The sequence below is a fragment of the Oncorhynchus clarkii genome, chromosome 17 (genome assembly GCF_045791955.1).
Source record: "Oncorhynchus clarkii lewisi isolate Uvic-CL-2024 chromosome 17, UVic_Ocla_1.0, whole genome shotgun sequence".
Lineage (NCBI taxonomy): Eukaryota > Metazoa > Chordata > Actinopteri > Salmoniformes > Salmonidae > Oncorhynchus > Oncorhynchus clarkii.
This window is the reverse complement of record NC_092163.1, coordinates 28,626,099-28,647,574: the sequence shown is the minus strand read 5'-3', so window position 1 is coordinate 28,647,574 and position 21,476 is coordinate 28,626,099. Positions and strand designations below refer to the sequence as shown.

At 42.8% G+C, this 21,476-nt stretch overlaps 1 protein-coding gene across 2 annotated transcripts in view; it reads left to right on the top strand.

Moving 5' to 3' along the window:
- The window catches only part of LOC139370672 (solute carrier family 12 member 5-like), a 301,182-nt gene that overhangs the window by 260,624 nt on the left and 19,082 nt on the right, over positions 1-21,476 (top strand). For both annotated transcript variants that reach the window (XM_071110290.1, XM_071110289.1), the window contains exons 14-23: positions 2,585-2,683; positions 3,041-3,160; positions 3,782-3,886; positions 5,945-6,113; positions 8,083-8,278; positions 8,656-8,825; positions 9,666-9,797; positions 10,110-10,217; positions 12,829-12,960; positions 20,938-21,137. In XM_071110290.1, coding sequence (XP_070966391.1) covers positions 2,585-2,683; positions 3,041-3,160; positions 3,782-3,886; positions 5,945-6,113; positions 8,083-8,278; positions 8,656-8,825; positions 9,666-9,797; positions 10,110-10,217; positions 12,829-12,960; positions 20,938-21,137 — 1,431 coding nt within the window. The remainder of the gene's footprint in view (positions 1-2,584; positions 2,684-3,040; positions 3,161-3,781; positions 3,887-5,944; positions 6,114-8,082; positions 8,279-8,655; positions 8,826-9,665; positions 9,798-10,109; positions 10,218-12,828; positions 12,961-20,937; positions 21,138-21,476) is intronic.

The following is a 21,476-nucleotide window of genomic DNA, read 5'->3' as shown; positions in this document are numbered from 1 at the left end:
ATAAACCTCTACTTTAGTCAAGAAAACAATTATCACAGATGTGTTGTAATAAAAACAAGTGGTGTCCACTGATTAAATGCAGACTTTCTGCATTGGGAAGAGGGAAAACCCAGATATTCATAAAGTTTGTGATGAATGACAGGTTGTTCCTTCATGCAAAATAGATTTGGGGTTTAAAATTCAATTAAGCTGCTTTATTTTAGGGGTTTAGTGAAGGCGGGTCATTTTTTACCCTACACAAGGGTTAAGCAGACCACCATAGTGCCTGTGCCCAAGAACATTAAGGTAACCTGCCTAAATGACTACCGACCCATAGCACTGAAGTCTGTAGCCATGAAAAGCTTTGAAAGGCTGGTCATGGCTCACATCAAACCCATTATCCCAGAAACCCTAGACCCACTCCAATTTGCATACCGCCCTCTCTGTTGCACTGCTGCACTGCCCTTTCCCACCTGGACAAAAGGAACACCTATGTGAGAATGCTATTCATTGACTACAGCTCAGCGTTCAACACAGTGCCCTCAAAGCTCATCAATAAGCTAAGGACCCTGGGACTAAAAACCTCCCTCTGTAGCTGGATCCTGGACTTCCTGAATGGCTGCCCCCAGGTGGTAAGGGTAGGCAACAACACATCCGCCACGCTGATCCTCAACACAGGGGCCCCTCTGGGGTGCGTGCTCAGCCCCCTCCTGTACTCCCTGTTCACTCATGACTGCAAGGTCAGGAACGACTCCAAAACCATCATTGTTTGCCAATGACACAACACTGGCCTGATCACTGACAATGACAAGACAGCCTATAGGGAGGAGGTCAGAGACCTGGTGGTGTGGTGCCAGGACAACAACCTCTCCCTCAACGTGATCAAGACAAAGGAGATGACTGTGGACTACATCGACCGGGCTGCAGTGGAGCAGGTTGAGAGCTTCAAGTTCCTTGGTGTCCACATCACCAACAAACTAACATGGTCCAAGCACACCAAGACAATCGTGAAGAGGGCATGACAAAACCTTTTCCTCCCCAGGAGACTGAAAATATTTGGCACGGGTCCTCAGATCCTCAAAAGGTTCTACAGCTGCATCATCGAGAGCATCCTGACTGGTTGCATCACTGCCTGGTATGGCAACCGACCGCAAGGCACTACAGAGTGTAGTGCGAACGGCCCAATACATCATTGTGGCCGAGCTTCCTGTCATCCAGGACCTCTATACCAGGCAGTGTCAGGAAGGCCCTAAAAATTGTCAAAGACTCCAGCCACCCTGGTCATAGACTGTTCTCTGCTACCGCACGGCAAGCGGTACCGGAGCGCCACGTCTAGGTCCAAGAGGCTTCTAAACAGCTTCTAACCCCAAGCCATAAGACTCCTGAACATCTAATCAAAAGGCTACCCAGACTATTTGCATTGCCCCCACTCTTTTACACCACTGCTACTCTCTGTTGTTATCATCTATACATAGTCACTTTAATAACTCTACCTACATGTACACATTACCTCAACAAACTGGATCCTCTGCACATTGACTCTGTACCAGTATCCCCTGTGTATAGTCTCGCTATTGTTATTTTACTGCTGCTCTTTAATTACTTGTTACTTTTATTTCTTATTCTTATCCGTTTTAAACTGCATTGTTGGTTAGGGGCTTGTAAGTAAGCATTTCACTGTAAGGTCTAGCTGTTGTATTCGGCACATGTGACTAATACAATTTGATTTGATTATGTTCACACAGTTATCCCACATTTATGAACCCTTTATAGAGCATGACATAGGGTTATAGATGATTTGTGGTACATTTATGTAATGTTTAGGAAGGCTTTATGAAGGATTTATGAAGCCTTTATAAGCTGCATGTTTTCTAAAGCAGGACCGTGATAAGTATAATTTTTGTCTTTATCTGTTGTCTAGTACTGCCTTTTTGCCCAGCTAGGGCCATATACATTAAGTGCTGCCTGTCTTCCCAGTAGCCTACTTGGTGTGTGAACTGCTTAGCTACATGTTTGTGCTGACTGCTCATAACTTGCAGATGATTGTTGACACATCAACAACGATCAAGGGGCAGGGCGATTTGTGACTTGTTTTTGTGACTTGTTAATCAGTGGCTGTATTGGAGGGGGAGGGGTTTCACCTCTTTGGAAAGTATTTAGACCCTTTGACTTTTTCCACATTTTGTTAGGTTACAGCCTTATTTGAAAATGTATTCACATTTTTCCCCCTCATCAATCTACACACAATACCCAAATACTGACAAAGCAAAAACTGTGTCTGAAAAAAAAAATCTCTCTAATTATATCACATTTACTTAAGTATTCAGACCCCCCCCCCCATTTAAAAAAAATCCTGAACCAACAATTGCACTCTACATTTTGCGTCAGTATGTAACGTCAGTATGTAAGGCTATGATTTACTATAGTAACATCTGAGAATGGTTTTTATTTGGTTAAAAGCTTATAAGCAGCTTATAAGCGAGTAATAAGCGAGTAATTGGTGCCTTATAGACATGTTTCCAAATAAACAGAAAATGTATGTAAGCAACATTGTTGTCTCTCTTGCTTTTTTGCCATGGCTGAAGGCTTTGTTTCTGTTATGTAGGTTCTTTCTGATGTGCTACATGTTTGTGAACCTGGCCTGTGCCTTGCAAACCCTCCTGAGGACGCCTAACTGGAGGCCACGCTTCAAGTTCTATCACTGGTGAGTCCCACAAAATCCCATCAAAGGAACTCATCCTTAGAGATGATACAAGGGCCTTGAACGTGTGTGTGTGTGCACGCACTTCTCACCTCCAGTTCTTGGTGTGCGCCGGCCCTTCGTCCAGCCGCATCAAACTGTATTGATATGCTCTGATGAGGCTGAAGGAGGAGCCAGCGCACACCAAGAATTGGAGTTGAGACGCACGCGCGCACACACACACACACACTCATATACATGCGTGCGTCTGTTTTTATACTGTTTAATGTATATGTATGTCTGCATGTGTATGTGCATGTGTGTGTGTGCATTCGGTACATGTGTGTATCTAATCCTTTCTCTGTTTGTGTCTCTTTACAGGGCCCTGTCCTTCCTGGGCATGAGTCTGTGTCTATCGCTCATGTTCATCTGTTCCTGGTTCTATGCCATTGTTGCCATGGTGATCGCTGGCAGTATCTACAAGTATATTGAGTTCCATGGGTGAGTGTAGCGTGACCCATGAGACAGATTGGATTTGCTGGCTGTGTGTTTGTGTGTGTTTGTGGTGTCTGTGTATTGGGAGGGGGGGGGGGTTAAAATCCTATCAACCATCATTCAGTCAAGCCAGTTAAAGGGGAAATGTGTCGATTGGGGTTTCCACTGTTTGGACAATTTAGTGTTATGGCTTGCTGTGCTGAGACAATGGCTTGGGTTGCAATTACATTACTTGATGGTAAAGCTGGTTGAAAACAGAGCTTGGCCAACAACGACTTAGCATTCTGTCTGTAGGAAGAGATGCTATAAAGCAGACTTTTGCAGCGATGACTGATTTTTAAACACATTTTTAAGCTAAGTTTTTTAAAGACCCATGCTCACACAATTCTTATGACTCCCTAAACCGATAGCCTACCAAACGGTGAAAATAGGTTAGAAATGTAGATGTGTTCGAAGCCTGTGCAGTATAAATAATAATATTATAATATCGTCATTTTAATTTGTAATAGACATGTAATAACACATAGGCCTAGTTATTAGGCTGTTAATGGTGTAACAATAACTATGTAATACCATTAGTTGTGACATGATTGAATGATATAACCCTGGTGTTTGATTGTGTGACAGGGCGGAGAAAGAGTGGGGTGATGGGATACGAGGCATTTCTCTCAGCGCCGCCCGATATGCTCTGATGAGGCTGGACGAGGGGCCGGCGCACACCAAAAACTGGAGGTGGGACGTGCACACTGTCGTGTCTTTGGCTATGCCGGATTAAGTGATATGACATGCTATTCTATAAAATCCTTTCTCCGTAATTAATATTACCTGATTGAGCTAATCATGTAAATGTAATTAACTAGAGAGTCGGGGCACCACTAAATAATATTTATAAAGCTGTTATCTTCCGAATAAACTCTTAAAGACTTAGTAATATTTTACATCAATAACAGTCAATATTAATCGTTGTAAATTCTTGGGTATCTTCACGAACCCTGGCTAACAAGTTGAATCAGCAATTTATTTACTAAATACCTAACAGAATTACATATACAAAGAATGAATCATATCTTGATCACAAATTACGTCATAAAGGAAAACGTCCCTAGCGGGCGGAACAGATGTGATAGCTGGTTACACAAAATAAAAGGGGCTGGGTTTGAGTGAAAGAGCGGGAAGACTGAGGGACAAAGGGAGAAGCTGTGCTATCGTAAATACAGTATCTTATGCATTCTAAATTACCACCCATTTGGAAAAGGAAAATGCAATAAATATTTACTCTGGGCTGCGCTTCGGTAGGTTGGTGGTAGATGGACGGCCTTGTTGCCAAACCGAGTCCTTTGTCCTTTGAAGAATGTCTCTGGTGGTCAATTGGATACGTTGTAGTAACGTCGTTGTAACGCCGTTTTTGCAGCTGCTGTGGCTAACTCAACAGCTAGGAAGTATCACTTCTGTAGTGAAAAAGAGTTCAAAGTTCATACCATTCACAACCAAAGCTCACGCTGAGGTTGGCTTCGTTCTGTAGTTATTATCTGAACCATTCTGACATCGGACCGTCGTCTTCACATCCTAGGAACAGGAGGTTACATTTTCATCAAGGCTTTATATAGTGGAGCGAGAAGGGTGTGTCTGAAAAGATTTATAACCCATGTCTCTTCACAAGGGCGGGCCACTGATTGAGCAGGGCCCTAACCTTATGAAAACCCAAATCTCTCATTTGGAAGCTAAAATTACATTTAATCTCTTCACCAATCATTTTATATTCAAACATTTAAAATAAACAACAATTCCATGTGAATCCGATAACTCTGATGTGTAGACTTTCCACTGTAGAGTTTATGTCATCCTATCATTGATGGGAATGTCTCAGATGACAACCGAACTGACATCATATTCATTAATCCAGTTCAGCGACGCCTAGAAGGCTGGTGACGTAGACCTCCAGAGCTGGTGAACGGAATGAACAGCAGTACCGGGGGGGATTCGTGACAGTGTACATTCATAACTATTTTCAAAAACAAACCAAATAACAATAATAATAACACTAAGTTACAATATTTTTTTGAAAATACTGTCTTTCAAATACTTCCAACAATATGTATTTGAATTAATGGTAACACATACTTTCCAAATAGTGTTTTCAAATACATTCCAATATTCAACTACTTGTCTTTTCAACAGAAGCTTATCTGAATATTTGTTTTGAAATGTAATAAAATGTTATTAAAATACCTAAAATAGTCATTTAACCTAGGTCTGCAGTGTACACAGATAAACCCACACAAATAAGCTACACAGGCCATTTCGTGTCACATATCTAATTAACATTGAAATGAACAACATGTCTGTGCATGTGGAGCGTTCCATTTAATTCATTTTGAGCTACTGTCATGGTACAGACAATAATACTTTTACAGACATTCTCGTCTGTGCACTGATAACCTCAGTGCACTCTTCCTTGCTTTTTTCTCTCTTTTTTTCACTTGTTCTCTACCTTTCTCACCTCTACTCTTACTTCCTCTCTTTCTCTTTGTCACCTTACTCTCCCTTTCAATCTTTCAAATCTCTGTGCTACACTTTAAATTCAACTCAAAATTTAACTCTGGAATGACGGAAGTATACATTTTTGTTTTGCCAAAGCAACACGTTGAAACCCTTTCTCCTATTATTTCCTTCCTTCCTTCCTTCCTTCCTTCCTTCCTTCCTTCCTTCCTTCCTTCCTTCCTTCCTTCCTTCCTTCCTTCCTTCCTTCCTTCCTTCCTCCCTTCCGTGACTCCCTCTGTCTCACTCAAGGCCTCAGCTGCTAGTGTTGGTCAGTACGGACGTGGAGCAGAACGTGGAGCAGCCTCGCCTGCTCTCGCTGACCAATCAGCTGAAAGCGGGCAAAGGGCTGACCATTGTGGGCACTGCCTTGGCAGGCACCTACCTGGAGAACCACCCCCAGGCCCAGCGGGCAGAGCAGGTTAGATACAGTTGAAGTCAGAACTGTACATACACCTTAGCCAAATATATTTCAACTCAGTTTTTCACAATTCCTGACATGTAATCCTAGTAAAAATTCCCTGTCTTTGGTCAGTTAGGATCACCACTTTATTTTAAGAATTTGAAATGTCAGAATAATAGTAGAGAGAATTTATTATTTCAGCTTTTATTTCTTTCATCACATTCCCAGTGGGTCAGAAGTCTCTCAATTAGTATTTTGTAGCATTGCCCTTAAATTGTTTAACTTCGGGCAAATGTTTCAGGTAGCCTTCCACAAGCTTTCCACAGTAAGTTGGGTGTATTTTGGCCCATTTCTCCTGATAGAGCTGGTGTAACTTCGTAAGGTTTCTAGGCCTCCTTGCTCGCACACACTTTTTCAGTTCTGCCCACAAATGTTCTATAGGATTGAGGTCAGGGCTTTATGATGGCCACTCCAATACCTTGTCTTTGTTGTCCTTAAGCCATTTTACCACAACTTTGGAAGTATGCTTGGTGTCATTGTCCATTTGGAAGACCCATTTGCGACCAAGCTTTAACTTCTTGACAGATGTCTGGAGATGTTGCTTCAATATATCCACATAATGTTTCTGCCTCATGATGCCATCTATTTTGTGAAGTGCACCAGTCCCTCCTGCAGCAAAGCACCCCCACAACATGATGCTGCCAACCCTGTGCTTTACAGTTGGGATGGAGTTCTTCAGCTTGTAAGCCTCCCCATTTTCGTCCAAACGTAACAATGGTCATGATGGCCAAACAGTTCTATTTTTGTTTCATCAGACCAGAGGATATTTCTCCAAAAAGTACGATCTTTGTCCCCATGTGCAGTTGCAAACTGTAGTCTGGCTATTTTATGGCGGTTTTGGAGCAGTGGCTTCTTCCTTGCTGAGCGGCCTTTCAGGTTTTGTCAATATCAGACTCGTTTTACTGTGGATATAGATACTTTTGTACCTGTTTCCTCCAGCATCTTCACAAGGTCCTTTGCTGTTGTTCTGGGATTGAGTTGCACTTTTCGCACCAAAGTACATTCATCTCTAGGAGACAGAACGTGTCTTCTTCCTGAGCGATATGGCGGCTGCGTGGTCCCATGGTGTTTATACTTGCGTACTATTGTTTGTACAAATGAAAGTCGTACCTTCAGGCGTTTGGAAATTGCTCCCAAGGATGAACCAGACTTGTGGAGATCTACAATTATTTTTCTGAGGTCTTGGCTAATTTCTTTTGATTTTCCCATAAAGTCAAGCAAAGAGGCACTGAGTTTGAAGGTAGGCCTTGAAATACATCCACAGGTACACATCCAATTGACTCAAAAGATGTCAATTAGCCTATCAGAAGCTTCTAAAGCCATGGCATCATTTTCCAGAATTTTCCAAGCTGTTTAAAGGCACAGTGTATGTGAATTTCTGACCCACTGGAATATAGTGAATTATAAGTGAAATAATCTGTCTGTAAACAATTGTTGAAAAAATGACTTGTGTCATGCACAAAGTAGATGTCCTAACCGACTTGCCAAAACTATAGTTTGTAACAAGAAATTTGGGGAGTGGTTGAAAAACGAGTTTTAATGACTCCAACCTAAGTGTATGCAAACTTCCGACTTCAACTGTACTAGGCAGATCTCATGGCATCCCACTGCATATCACACAAACCTCACTACTCTCCGATCTGGAGTGATTTAGACTTGATCCTGTGACTCTGTACCAATGTTCACACTTGCGTAGCACCTAAAATTAAGTCCTACCAAAATCAGTGTCACCACCGTCCATTTCACCTTCATTTCACCCTTCAACTGCTGGGCAAGGTTTTGACCCTTACTGCCCACTGTGGCTTAGTTGGTTCCCTTACACTGCTCTCACTCTATTTCATCCCCTCTCCTCTCTACTATCCCACCCCCTCTCCCTCCCTCTCTCCTCTGCCCTTCATTCTCTCTCTCACCCCCCCATCCCCTTCAGTCTCTGCGTAAGCTGATGGAGACAGAGAAGGTGAAGGGCTTCTGCCAGGTCACCATCTCGTCCAACATGCGCGACGCCACCTCCCACCTGCTCCAGGCCAGTGGGCTGGGCGGTCTCATGCACAACACGGTGCTGGTCAGCTGGCCACGCAACTGGAAGCAGGCTGACGACCACCAGACCTGGAGGGACTTCATCGGTGGGTCACAAAGGGGGTCAAGGGTGTATGGTCAAGTAGGAAAACCAAACACGTTATTTATCTAGGTTACTACTGTCTTATTACCATGTTACTTTTCTAAGTAAATTCTGGTCATTTTTGCACCGTACACTGAATCAGATCTGTCGGTTGAGCTTTAAATCAGGATCTTTGGGGGAGGTTGTAGACATGTCATGAAAGATAATCCTTATGTTTTGTTTTTTTATACACAACATTATTTCTTTAATCCATATTGTACCTATACAGGATATTACATGAACTATCAGATTTTCACAAGATCTTCCATAAAGGTTATTGAGTGATCATCAGACTCATATTAGATTAAATCCCCTCTCTTCCCTCTCTGTCCTGTCCTGTAGAGCTGGTTAGGGAGACCACAGCCGCTCACCTAGCCTTGCTGGTGCCCAAGAACATCGCTGCCTTCCCGTCCAATGGAGAGCGCTTCTCAGAGGGCCACATTGATGTTTGGTGGATTGTCCATGATGGAGGCATGCTGATGCTGCTGCCTTTCCTTCTGCGCCAGCACAAGGTAGGCTGCCTACCACACGCCCACCCTGAGATATGGATCGCATTGCCAAACTCTATTTATAAACTCAGTGGTTCAATCCCTGGATGCTGATTGGCTGACAGCCATGGCACATCAAACCGTATACATGTATTTTTACTGTTCTAATTATGTTTGTAACCAGTTTATAATAGCAATAAGGCACCTCGGGCGTTTGTGATTTACGGACAATTTACCTCGGCTAAGGGCTGTGTCCAGGCACTCCACGTTGTGTCGTACATAAGAACAGCCCTGTGCAGTGGTATATTGTTCATATTCCACACTTCCTCGTGCCTTATTGCTTAAATATATAGCTGGTCATGCACTCAGTTCTATAGTAAAGTGCAATGTACATTTAAAAAACTATAGTGCAGGGCATTTGTACAATCAGTGCATTAACTAATCAATGTGCATGCTATCGCAGTTTCTACACATCATCATGAAGGTTCTAACCAGAATACTGTATTTTTTTAAATATTTTTTTTATTTAACTAGGCAAGTCAGTTGAGAACAAATTCTTATTTACAATGACGGCATACCCCGGCCAAACCCGGACGATGCTGGGCCAATTGTGCGCCGCCCTATGGGATCCCAATCATGGCCGGTTGTGATACAGCCTAGATTCAAACCAGGAACTGCAGTGACGCCTCTTGCACTGAGATGCAGTGTCTTAGACCGCTGCGCCACTCGGGAGCCCAACCTGTATAACAGGTTATAGATGAGCAAGTTACAATGGTCTTTCCTACCGACAGGTATGGAGGAAGTGCGGATTACTGTATGACGGGTTATAGATGAGCAGGTTCCACTGGTCTTTTCTACTAATAGGTGTGGAGGAAGTGCAGGATGCGCATCTTCACTGTGGCCCAGATGGACGACAACAGCATCCAGATGAAGAAAGACCTGACCACCTTCCTCTACCACCTGCGTATCGATGCCGAGGTTGAAGTGGTGGAAATGGTAAGATGCCATATCTGTCTATGACCGTTTCACATGTGATGAAACATACACAATGGGAGTTTACTTGTTAATTGTTTACTCCAAATTGAGTCTTGAACGTTGACTGTATGGGTCATATTACATAGTTGATATAATATGAATCGTCATTGCATTATGTATGAACGTGTGTTTGCTGTCTCCCATGTCCCTTGCAGTGCTGCTGTCCATCCAGTAGACTGATGACACCAAACACAAAGTTGTCCATATGACATCCATAGGATAGCTGGTGTATCTGTCCATCCTCAATACACTAACCCAGGCCTTCTCTCTCAGCATGACAGCGATATCTCAGCCTACACCTATGAGAAGACCCTGGTAATGGAACAGCGATCGCAGATCCTCAAACAGATCAACCTGACCAAGACGGAGCGAGAGAGAGAGGTAAGGGTTGCAAAGTTACCGGTAATTTACCAAAGTTACTGAAATTGTTGGACATCTATGGCAATCTATGGTAACTTTGGTAATTTATACTTTTAAAAACTGTATTCATATATAGTATTTATTTTGTATATCTGTGTTCAAATTGTCCATGAGTTTCTAGTGGATAGACCATATGGTTCAAGAGAAAATAGACATATTCATGAAAAAAAGTATCTAATCAACAATTGCATTATTTTCTATAAACTCTGCAACACTTCAAACAATTGACTTTTTTCACAACTACCACCAGTTTGGCAACAAATCATTTACAAATAATTTACAACAAAGAGTATATAAATATATATATATATATTATAATCTTCTTTGATTATTTTACATGTGATAAGGCCACACAGAGGGGCAGAGACAATTACAGACACCTGTGATATCTTGTGATAAACAACATAAAATCCTTGAAAGTTACCAAAATTCTGGTTGTATACTTGTAATATACCGTCCCTTTGCAACCCTAGAAAGAGGTACCGCTTTACACAGAATTACTAGAATGGATTAAGCCTTTTGTTTTATTTTTTACATTTAGGCCAGATAAAATTGATTCACTGTTTAATGGATTTTTCCCCCCCCAGAAAAGTGAGCCGAGCGAGCGAAAAAAAAAATATATAATAATAAATAAATAGGTGGATAAGGAATAACAGCACTTTACCACATTGTCCTAGGCTATATGGACATGAACAATAGGCAAATAATTCAATTTCAGACTGATTTTCATTAATACACAAATTAACATTAATGAACATTAGGATGTAGGATATAGATAGAATGCAATATTCTATCATATTCAAAAATTATTGGAAAAAAAGTAATGTATTATTAATTAATGTATTATGAATGTATTATCAAGTCATTAATCTACATATTTGTATAGCCTAACAAATTCAAGAATGATTGACAATAAATAATTGTAATCAAATTAAAATGTTGACACGTAATAATGAGTTCATTACCTGAATGCATCTCTATAGCCTAGGCGTTAACAAAATAGTCATACAAATATGATTAGGCCTCTCATAGACTAGGCCTTATAGTAAGAGGGTCAATCAAGTTAGGTCTGCCAAATGAATGCGGCATTTGAAAAAAATGCAACAAAAAATCCAACAATAGAGTATAACCTTTAATCCTAAAAAAAATGTTGTTTATAACATGCGCAATTAGAAGCATCAATATATATCTTGAGCAAGTATGACTAAATTCGAGACCAGTAACTTTGCTCACTGCATCCTCCTTCAATTGTCTCTTCTGGCTGCCATGAAAAGCCCCCCCTTACTGATCTGCACGAAATGTGTGCGTGCCACTGGCGATGTACTGTACTTTGATGGACATGCTAGCTGTTCTCTGCTGGGCATCATCACAACTTATCGGTTGGCCTACTACTACTGGTAGTACCGGTAAAATGTAAATTATGAATCACAAATCAACATACAGCTGACACACTTCTATTTCATCAATCATTTTGACTTAAATTTGGTTTGCACTGCTTGCACTGCGTCTTTGCTGATGAATGCCCTGATCTTTGGCCAGTCAATTGGTTAAATTACATTGTTGTTTCGTCTATTAATCGCTTCTAACAGATCTCAAAATGGTGCAATAACCTACTGTTTGTTTATAATGAGGGACGTCCCACGTTTAACATGGACACATAAATAGTAGGAATTTGCTCTGGCTTCAGCCATGACGGCATGAGAGAGAAATTAAACATCTGCAAGTCGCCTGCACGAGAGTGTGTGTTTCCCTGTCCAATCCGAGGCTCGAACATGATCTGAGCGCGTGATCTGAGGCTGTTTGGTCTCTTGGGCATCAATTTGGGAAAGCCTCAAGGGAGAGCAGACAGAGCATTATAAACAAAGAGCCGCATATATTGGCCAAAAAATAACACATCAGATTACCTTATTTTTTCAGTGTGTGGAGAAAAGTGAGGCGGGGAATCCATTAAACAGTCATTCAGCTTGGTCTTGCCTTACCATGCCACTACTGCACGTTACCCTTTGCAACACATCAATGGACCATGTCTGAAAAGCCGGTTTGGTTTCATAAAGAGAAAAACAGACACGATATTGACCATGTTGTAATGACATTACCAATCCTCAATGCTTCATTTAACCTGGAGACTATAAAGCCTGTGTGTGTACATCCAATATGTTTCCTGATTCTGGGTAAACCGATCAGGACATAAGATCATAAAGAATTAATCTCACAGTATTGCTGCACCCAAACATAATGCAATTGTCTACATTGACAGACAATGTTCTGAAAATGTCAATGTTTACATCAATGTTCATAACCTTGTTTTGTCTCCATGTAGACAATACCAAATAATAAATGTGTCATGTTGTGATGATATTAGCACTCCAATGTCTAATTCACACTATAGGGCTGACCTGAACAGAAATGTGCTGGTTTGCCTATTTCATTTTTTCCTTGTCTTCTCTAGCACGATTCCAGCAACTACGATGGATGCGAAACCAGGCCAGCCCAGTACAGCTTGGCTTGGCTAAGTTCAGTTTGGCTCAGTAGGGTGAAATGCTTTAATCAGCTCTTTGTCTTCTTTCCGCAGATCCAGAGCATCACAGACTCATCCCGCGGATCCATCCGGCGTAAGAACCCGGCAGCTGCAACCACCCAGATGAGTGTGACCGAGGAACAGCCCGGGGGGAGCAGCAAGGAGGAGGAGAAACCCGAGGAGGAGGTTGGTACTGGTACTGTCCAGTCAACTGAGCCACATTCACTCTAATCAGGGTTGTATCATTAAGAATTAATGCTATGAGGCCAGCGCTGGCAAAGACTTGAAAGCAGAGTAGTCAATTGACTTGTGAGGGATTGTGATGTGATTGTGAAGTACTGGTGTATAAGCATTAGGAGATCAGTGGTTTTGACCCTGGGGTGGTGGTTTTTCAGACTTCCTTAATTTGTTATGCTGTGAAGATAATTGCGGTCAGGCATAGTCAAGGAATGGTTAGGAATGATTAAAGGACTGGTGTTGTGAACCACTGGTGTTGACATTGGGAGGTCAGTGGTTTTTACCCTTACACGGAACCCAAACCGGCTGTGCGCGTGCGCCATCGTATGCTATCGTGCATACATTTATTTTGTCCCCATACACCAAACGAGATCACGACACGCGTGTTAAAATATCAAAACAAAATCTGATTTGGGGACAGGTCGAAAAGCATTAAACATGTATGGCAATTTAGCTAGTTACCTTGCAATTGCTAGCTAATTTGTCCTATTTAGCTTAGCTTGCTGTTGCTAGCTAATTTTATCCTGGGATATAAACATTGAGTTGTTATTTTACCTGAAATGCACAAGCTCCTCTACTCTGCCAATTAATCCACACATAAAACGGTCAACCTAATCGTTTCTAGTCATCTCTCCTCCTTCCAGGCTTTTTCATCTTTGAACTTATATGGTGATTGGCATCTACACTTTCATAGTATTACCACGACAACCGGCAAAACAGTTTGTCTTTCAATTACCCGCGTGGAGGAATAACCAATGAGGAGATGGCACGTGGGTACCTGCTTCTATAAACCAATGAGGAGATGGGAGAGGCAGGACTTTCAGCGCAATCTGCGTCAGAAATAGGAATGACTTCTGTTTTAGCCCTTGGTGTCACAGACGCTCGTTGGCACGCGCGAGCAGAGTGTGGGTGCAATTATTGAATAACATGGATTTCTAAATTTATTTTGCGCCGCTCGCGCACGCAACGTGTCCGGTCTGGTCAGCATGTGAGGTAGTGGTTTTTCAGGTTTCCAACTCATTCTACTGGTGGGTGGGGATTTATGCTTTGAGGACAGTTGCAGTCAAGCACAGTCCAGGAAATAGTGTTTAATGGGCTGGGTCTGTGAATCGCTGGTGTTGACATTAAGAGGTCAGCGACCCCAAGGTAGTTTTTTTTTACACTTCCAACTCACTTTACAGTGGGTTTTTTTTTATTTTTTTTTATTTTTTTAGGCACAGTCAGGGAATGGTTAAGGGATAAGGGAAGACTCACACAGGCTCTCGACTGGTCAGAGTGTTTCTTGCAATTTATTGTTCCACAAATAAGGGGCAAGAAAACTAAAAGCTCAGGAGAGACCAAAGGAATTTCCAGAATCAGCCAACTCTGAGACTGGGTCTGGTAACTCTTATGTCTAAAGATTAGTAATGATGATACAGTTGAAGTCGGAAGTTTACATACACTTAGGTTGGAGTCATTAAAACTCATTTTTCAACCACTCCCCAAATATCTTGTTACAAACTATAGTTTTGGCAAGTCGGTTAGGACATCTACTTTGTGCATGACACAAGTAATTTTTCCAACAATTGTTTACAGACAGATTATTTCACTTATAATTCACCGTATCACAATTCCAGTGGGTCAGAAGTTCACATACACTAAGTTGACTGTGCCTTTAAACAGCTTGGAAAATTCAGGAAAATGATGTTGTGGCTTTGGAAGCTTCTGATAGGCTAATTGACATCATTTGAGTCAATTGGAGGTGTACCTGTGGATGTATTTCAAGGCCTACCTTCCTACTCAGTGCCTCTTTACATGACATAATGGGGAAATCAAAAGAAATCAGCCAAGACCTCAGAAAACAAATTGTAGACCTCCAAAAGTCTGGTTCATCCTAGAGAGCAATTTCCAAAAGCCTGAAGGTACCACGTTCATCTGTACAAACAATAGCACGCAAGTATAAACACCATGGGACCACGCAGCAGTCATACCACTCAGGAAGAAGACACGTTCTGTCTCCTAGAGATGAACGTACTTTGGTGCGAAAAGTGCAAATCAATCCCAGAACAACAGCAAAGGATCTTGTGAAGGTGCTGGAGGAAAAAGGCACAAAAATATCTATATCCACAGTAAAACGAGTCATATGTCGACATAACCTGAAAGACCGCTCAGCAAGGAAGAAGCCACTACTCCAAAACCGCCATAAAAAAAGCCAGACTATGGTTTGCAACTGCACACGGTGACAAAGATCGTACTTTTTGGAGAAATGTCCTCTGGTCTGATGAAACAAAAAATAGAACTGTTTGGCCATCATGACCATCGTTACGTTTGCAGGAAAAATGGGGAGGCTTACAGGCTGAAGAACACCATCACAACCGTGAAGCACAGGGGTGGCAGCATCATGCTGTGGAGGTGCTTTGCTGCAGGAGGAACTGGTGCACTTCACAAAATAGATGGCATCATGAGGTAGAAACATTATGTGGATATATTGAAGCAACATCTCAAGATATCAGTCAGGAAGTTAAACCTTGGTCGCAAATGGGTCTTCCAAATGGACAATGACCCCAAGCATACTTCCAAAGTTGTGGCAAAATGGCTTAAGGACAACAAAGTCAAGGTAGTAGCCATCACAAAGCCCTGTCCTCAATCCTATAGAACATTTGTGGGCAGAACTGAAAAAGTGTGTGTGAGCAAGGAGGCCGACAAACAAACTCAGTTACACCAGCTCTGTCAAGAGGAATGGGCCAAAATTCACCCAACGTATTGTGGGAAGCTTGTGGAAGGCTACCCGAAACATTTGACCCAAGTTACAAATGTTAAGGGCAATGCTACCAAATACTAATTGAGAGAATGTAAACTTCTGACCCACTGGTAATGTGATGAAAGGAACAAAAGCTGAAATAAATCATTCTTTCTACTATTATTCTGACATTTCATATTCTTAAAATAAAGTGGTGATCCTAACTGACCTAAGACAGGGATTTTTACTAGGATTAAATGTCAGGAATTGTGAAAAACTGAGTTTAAATGTATTTGGCTAAGGTGTATGTAAACTTCCGACTTCAACTGTAGGTACAGTGGGACTTTTAGTAAAAGGGCTTTATAAATGAAAACATAGCAATGTATCAACCTATGTGACATCAAAGAGGGCAAACAAACCTTCTGGAAGAGAATGCAGTGATGAGTACTACAATTGTCACCTGTAATAAAGCACAGTGCGCTATGATAAACTGCATCCAAGGGCTTTAATGAAGTGGCAGCTGCATTCATATATATCTAGGAACGTCGACTGAATAATCTGCTTTCTACTATTTAGTAAGACGCAGGACCTTTTTCTATAGAGACGACCAGTTTTATTCTCAGCTACCTAACTAACACATCAATATGCTTTTTAAAAGACAGCTTTTCATCTATCTAGATGCCAAGATATTTGTAGCAGGTACATGATCAATATGGACACCATCCAAAGTACATATGCTTAAATTATCACTTATTTTTTTTGCGCTTTAGAGAACAACATATACTTAGTTTTACCTGCATTCAGTATTAATTTCAGGTCAATAAAGTATTACAGTCTATTCTGTAATAGAATGAAGGCAGACTGTAGTTCAGATAGAGCCTGGTCAACCGTGGGGGCAATATTATACACAACAGTATCGTCGGCATACAAGCGCAGGTAAAAAACTATTGACATACAAGTCGATATTATTAATGTAAACAGTAAAAAGAACAGGACCCAGAATCGACCCCTCTGGGACACCTTTCGTAATATCCAGGAAACTGTATTTAACAGCGTCAGTAGATGGGACATAGTGGTTAGAGCGTTGGGCTGGTTAGAGGTTGCTGGATCGAATCCCCAAGCTGACAAGGTAAACATCTGTCATCTGCCCCTGAGCAAGGCAGTTAACCCACTGTTCCCCGGGCGCCGAAGACGTATATGTCGATTAAGGCAGCCCTCCACAACTCTCTGATTCAGAGGGGTTGGGTTAAATTTCGGAAGACACATTTCAGTTGAATGCATTCAGTTGTACAACTGACTAGGTATCCCCCTTACCCTTACATTGAGTTCTATATGTCAAGTCATTTTTAAACCAGTTGCATGCAGCCTGGTCTAGGCCAATTTAGGAAAGCCTCTGAATTAGCAGTGAGTGATCAACAGTATCGAAAGCCTTTGACAGGTCAATGAAGAGGGCAGCACAATGTTGCCTTTTATCCATACAGTTAACCACACATTTTATGACCAGGGATGCAGCAGAGATAGTGCTATGACTTGGTCTAAAACCCGACTGATGCACATTTAGAATATATTTCCTAGATAAGAAAGATCTTAGCTGAGAATTAATCAAGGATTCTAATATTTTAGCTTGGCAAGAAGGTTTAGAAATAGGCCGATAATTATTTAGGTCACAAGGGTCACCACCTTGGCGATTGTACCAGATATAATCATGAGGTAAAAATATGGGTTAATTATTCAGCATTTAGGGGGGCAGAAAGCTGCAGCAAAAAAATTGATTTTTGATTGAGCATATCAGCTCCAGGGGAGTTTTTACATATATTTTCAGCAAGGAATCTAGCACATCACAGATAGTAAGTTGTTGAAATGAAAAGATTCACTAGAAGTTGACGGGTTAACCATCGAGTCAGCGGAGGGCTTGCAGATTGACTGACCAGGGTCAACGACACCACTGTTTTTCTCAAATAAAAAGCCTGACGAGAAAAATATTGTTAAAACCAGACAGAACTTGCTTAGTCGAGGAAGAAGAGGAATTTGTATGTTGAAGTGCATTTACTGTTTTCCAAAAGTTTGAAGGATCACCAGCCGAGTCAGAGATGGAGCTTAAAAAGTAGCTTGATTTATATTTGTTATTCAAGATAGTACATCTGTTTCTCAATTGTCTGAAAGATTGTCAGTCCACTACAGAGTCAGTTTTTCTTGCTTTGGCCCAGACCTGATTTCTCATCTGAATGAGCTCATATAACTCAAAAGAAAACAAAGAGTTCGATCTATCTTTAACTCTGAATTGTTTAAAATGGGCATGTTTATCTGCCATAGGAATAAATATTGAAGATACATTTTCGAAAGCCAACTCAGGGTCAGGAATACTGCAGAAAGTGGCTAAATCAGAGTGGAACCAGAGTAAATCCCAGCAAGAAATAAATGTATATTCTGGTTTATGGCCACATCTACAACCAGGAGTTCAAATTTCTTGGGAACAGAAATATTTTAAGATTGGAATGCCATGAAATTAGATTAGAAATGTATGCCCACTCCTCATCCTTTCTGTAATCTGTCACATCTAAATACATTAGAATAATTTACTTCAATATCTTTATCAGAGACAGAACCATTTAACCATGTTTCCGGGAGAACCAGAATGTCAGGACATGAGTCCTGTACCCAAATGTCAATTGTGTCAATTTCTGTGACCATTTAGGTGCATTAGCCCAAGACCCCTATGAAATGTAACGTTAGAGGGGGTATTAAGATACTTCCCATCAGAGATAACAGGCATAGGGTCATCTGCAGTAATTTGTTGAGTGAGCTGAGATTTTGCCAAGGTCCCTGTCCGACCATGTGAGAGCAAAGCAGACTGAGCATTTGACAGACCTCCGCCAAGTTGCTGGATGCAAGGGCTGGGGTGAGAACTGGGGAACAGTGTTGACAGAGCTGAGTCCAAATCAAATCAAATGTATTTATATAGCCCTTTGTACATCAGCTGATATCTCAAAGTGCTGTACAGACACCCAGCCTAAAATCCCAAACAGCAAGCATTGCACAGTGGCTAGGAAAAACTCCCTAGAAAGGCCAAAACCTAGGAAGAAACCTAGAGAGGAACAAGGCTATGAAGGGTGGCCAGTCCTCTTCTGGCTGTGCCAGGTGGAGATTATAACAGAACATGGCCAAGATGTTCAAATGTTCATAAATGACCAGCATGGTCAAATAATAATAATCACAGTAGTTGTCAAGGGTGCAGCAAGTCAGCACCTCAGGAGTAAATGTCAGTTGGCTTTTCATAGCCGATCATTAAGAGTATCTCTACCACTCCTGCTGTCTCTAGAGAGTTGAAAACAGCAGGTCTGGGACAGGTAGTACGTCCGGTGAACAGGTCAGGACCAGCCACCATAGCCACAAGGAGTGGAGCTGCTGCAGGGGACCAGAGTGGCTTCCAATGCTCCATTCTGAGTGTGCACGGGAGGTCTTGGTGGGGCTCCTGTTGCAAGGTTGGGGCTGCCATGGGGGGCAGAAGTGTCCCAGGCCTGTCCTGGGGATGGGAGTAGGGAGGGTGACCAAAACTAGCCTGGGAGGGAGGTTGTGGGGGGAAATGAGGAGGGGGTTGTGAAGAAGAGTGTGTCTGGCGAAGCTCCAAACTATCAGCATATGTAGGCTGATGATTTGAATGATACATGGTGTGGACTGCATAATGTGGTGCAGTCCACACCACCTCAACGGTGTTTTGCCAGACCCTATGGTAGTGGTCAGTGCTGTGTAGAACTGGGCTGAGTTGAGGTGGGCCTGGTCTGGTAGAGCTGTGCTGTGCTGTGATGTGTCAGGTCCGGTAGAGATGTGCTGAGGTGGACCGCGTCTGGTTAAGCTGTGCTGTGAAGGGCCGAGTCTGGTAGAGATGTGCTGTGATAGACCGGTCTGGTTGAGCTGTGCTGTGAAGGGCCGAGTCTGGTAGAGATGTGCTGAGGCGGACCGCGTCTGTATAAGCTGTGCTATGAAGGGCCGAGTCTGGTAGAGATGTGCTGAGGCGGACCGCGTCTGGATAAGCTGTGCTGTGAAGGGCCGAGTCTGGTAGAGATGTGCTGAGGCGGACCGCGTCTGGATAAGCTGTGCTGTGAAGGGCCGAGTCTGGTAGAGATGTGCTGAGGCGGACCGCGTCTGGATAAGCTGTGCTGTGAAGGGCCGAGTCTGGTAGAGATGTGCTGTGATAGACCGGTCTGGTTGAGCTGTGCTGTGATGGGAAAGGTCTGGTAGAGCTGTGCTGAGGTGGGCCGGGTCCAGTAGAGCTGTGCTGTGATGGGCCGGGTCTAGTAGAGATGTGCTGTGAAGGGCCGAGTCTAGTAGAGATGTGCTGTGATAGACCGGTCTGGTTGAGCTGTGCTGTGAAGGGCAGAGTCTGGTAGAGATGTGCTGTGATAGACCGGTCTGGTTGAGATGTACTGTGATGGGGCAGGTCTGGTAGAGCTGTGCTGTGCTGTGATGGGCAGGATCTGGTTGAGTTGTACTATGATGGGCCAGGTCTAGTAGAGCTGGTAGCATGAGAGGGAGGTTTTAGGGGGAATTGAAGAGGGTGGTGTGGAGGGCAGTGTGGCTGGCGATGCTCCAAACTCTGTGTGGGGCCTCTTTTATTGCATATGGCTTGGGCATAGCTCAATGTATCTGCATGCAGTTCCTGGGAGAGAAGTGGTGGAGGGTGGTGTGGGGGGCTAGTGTTGCTGGCTGTTCTCCAGTCTCTGTGAAGGGCCACCGGGTGCAGGTCTAGGAGCGTCTGATTTGTCTCAGGGAGTTGGTGGCTGGTCTGCTGCTCCTGTGAGGTGAGGTGGACAGGCCACTAACAGCAACATCTTTTAACATCCTGGTGAAGGTGGGGAAGGTCTCTTTGTACACCTGTACAATGCACTGCAGACCTGTGTTTTTAATGTGTGTAACATTAGGGAAAAAGTCAGTCTGCCTTTGAATTTCTGTCCTCGATGAAAAGTCATAGTAAGGTGAGTAGGCTACAGATGCGTTGATTCAAAAGTTCCTTTTCAGACCTTTTTAATCAGCCCAATTGTATGACTGACCACCAACATCAAGGCCTTCTTGATAATGTCTCTCTCTTTCTCTCTCCTCTGACCCTCACACTCACTCTGTTATTCCACCTCGCCTCATCTCACCTTGTCTCTCCCCACCCTGTCTCGTGATCTCAGTCTGTCTCTGTCGCTGTGTCCCCTCCCCCTCAGGTCCAGCTTATCCATGACAGCACCACCCCGGCCAGTCCCATCAACCCGGCTACTCTGACCCCGGCCACCGAAGGGGGTGCCCAGACCCCAGGGTCTGCCCAGGTCCAGATGACCTGGACGGAAAAGGCCGATGGTGAGCTGGCCAAGCCGCCTGGCGCCTCCACACCGGAGGGCATCAAAGACATCTTCAACATGAAGCCGTGAGTGTGGTTTGGCAAAACTGGTTTATAGGCCCTGATGAAGACCCGAGTGGTCAAAACGTTGTCAATAGTATACAAAGTCTCTTTTCACCTTAAAAAAACTGGCATACTCCCATGTTGGCACCGAAAGTTCTTGAAGAGTAACATTCTGATTGGTGTTCTCTTAATAAAGGGATAGTTCACTCCAAAACGATATTTTAGTATTTTGTTCATTAATCCACTGTTAATACAATCCCATGTCAGCAGTTAAGTTTTCAAAAAAGAGCACTTTCAACAAAATTATGGTGTTCTCTGTATTAATAGTGCTATTTTTTGAAAACTTGACCGTTTGCATTCTCA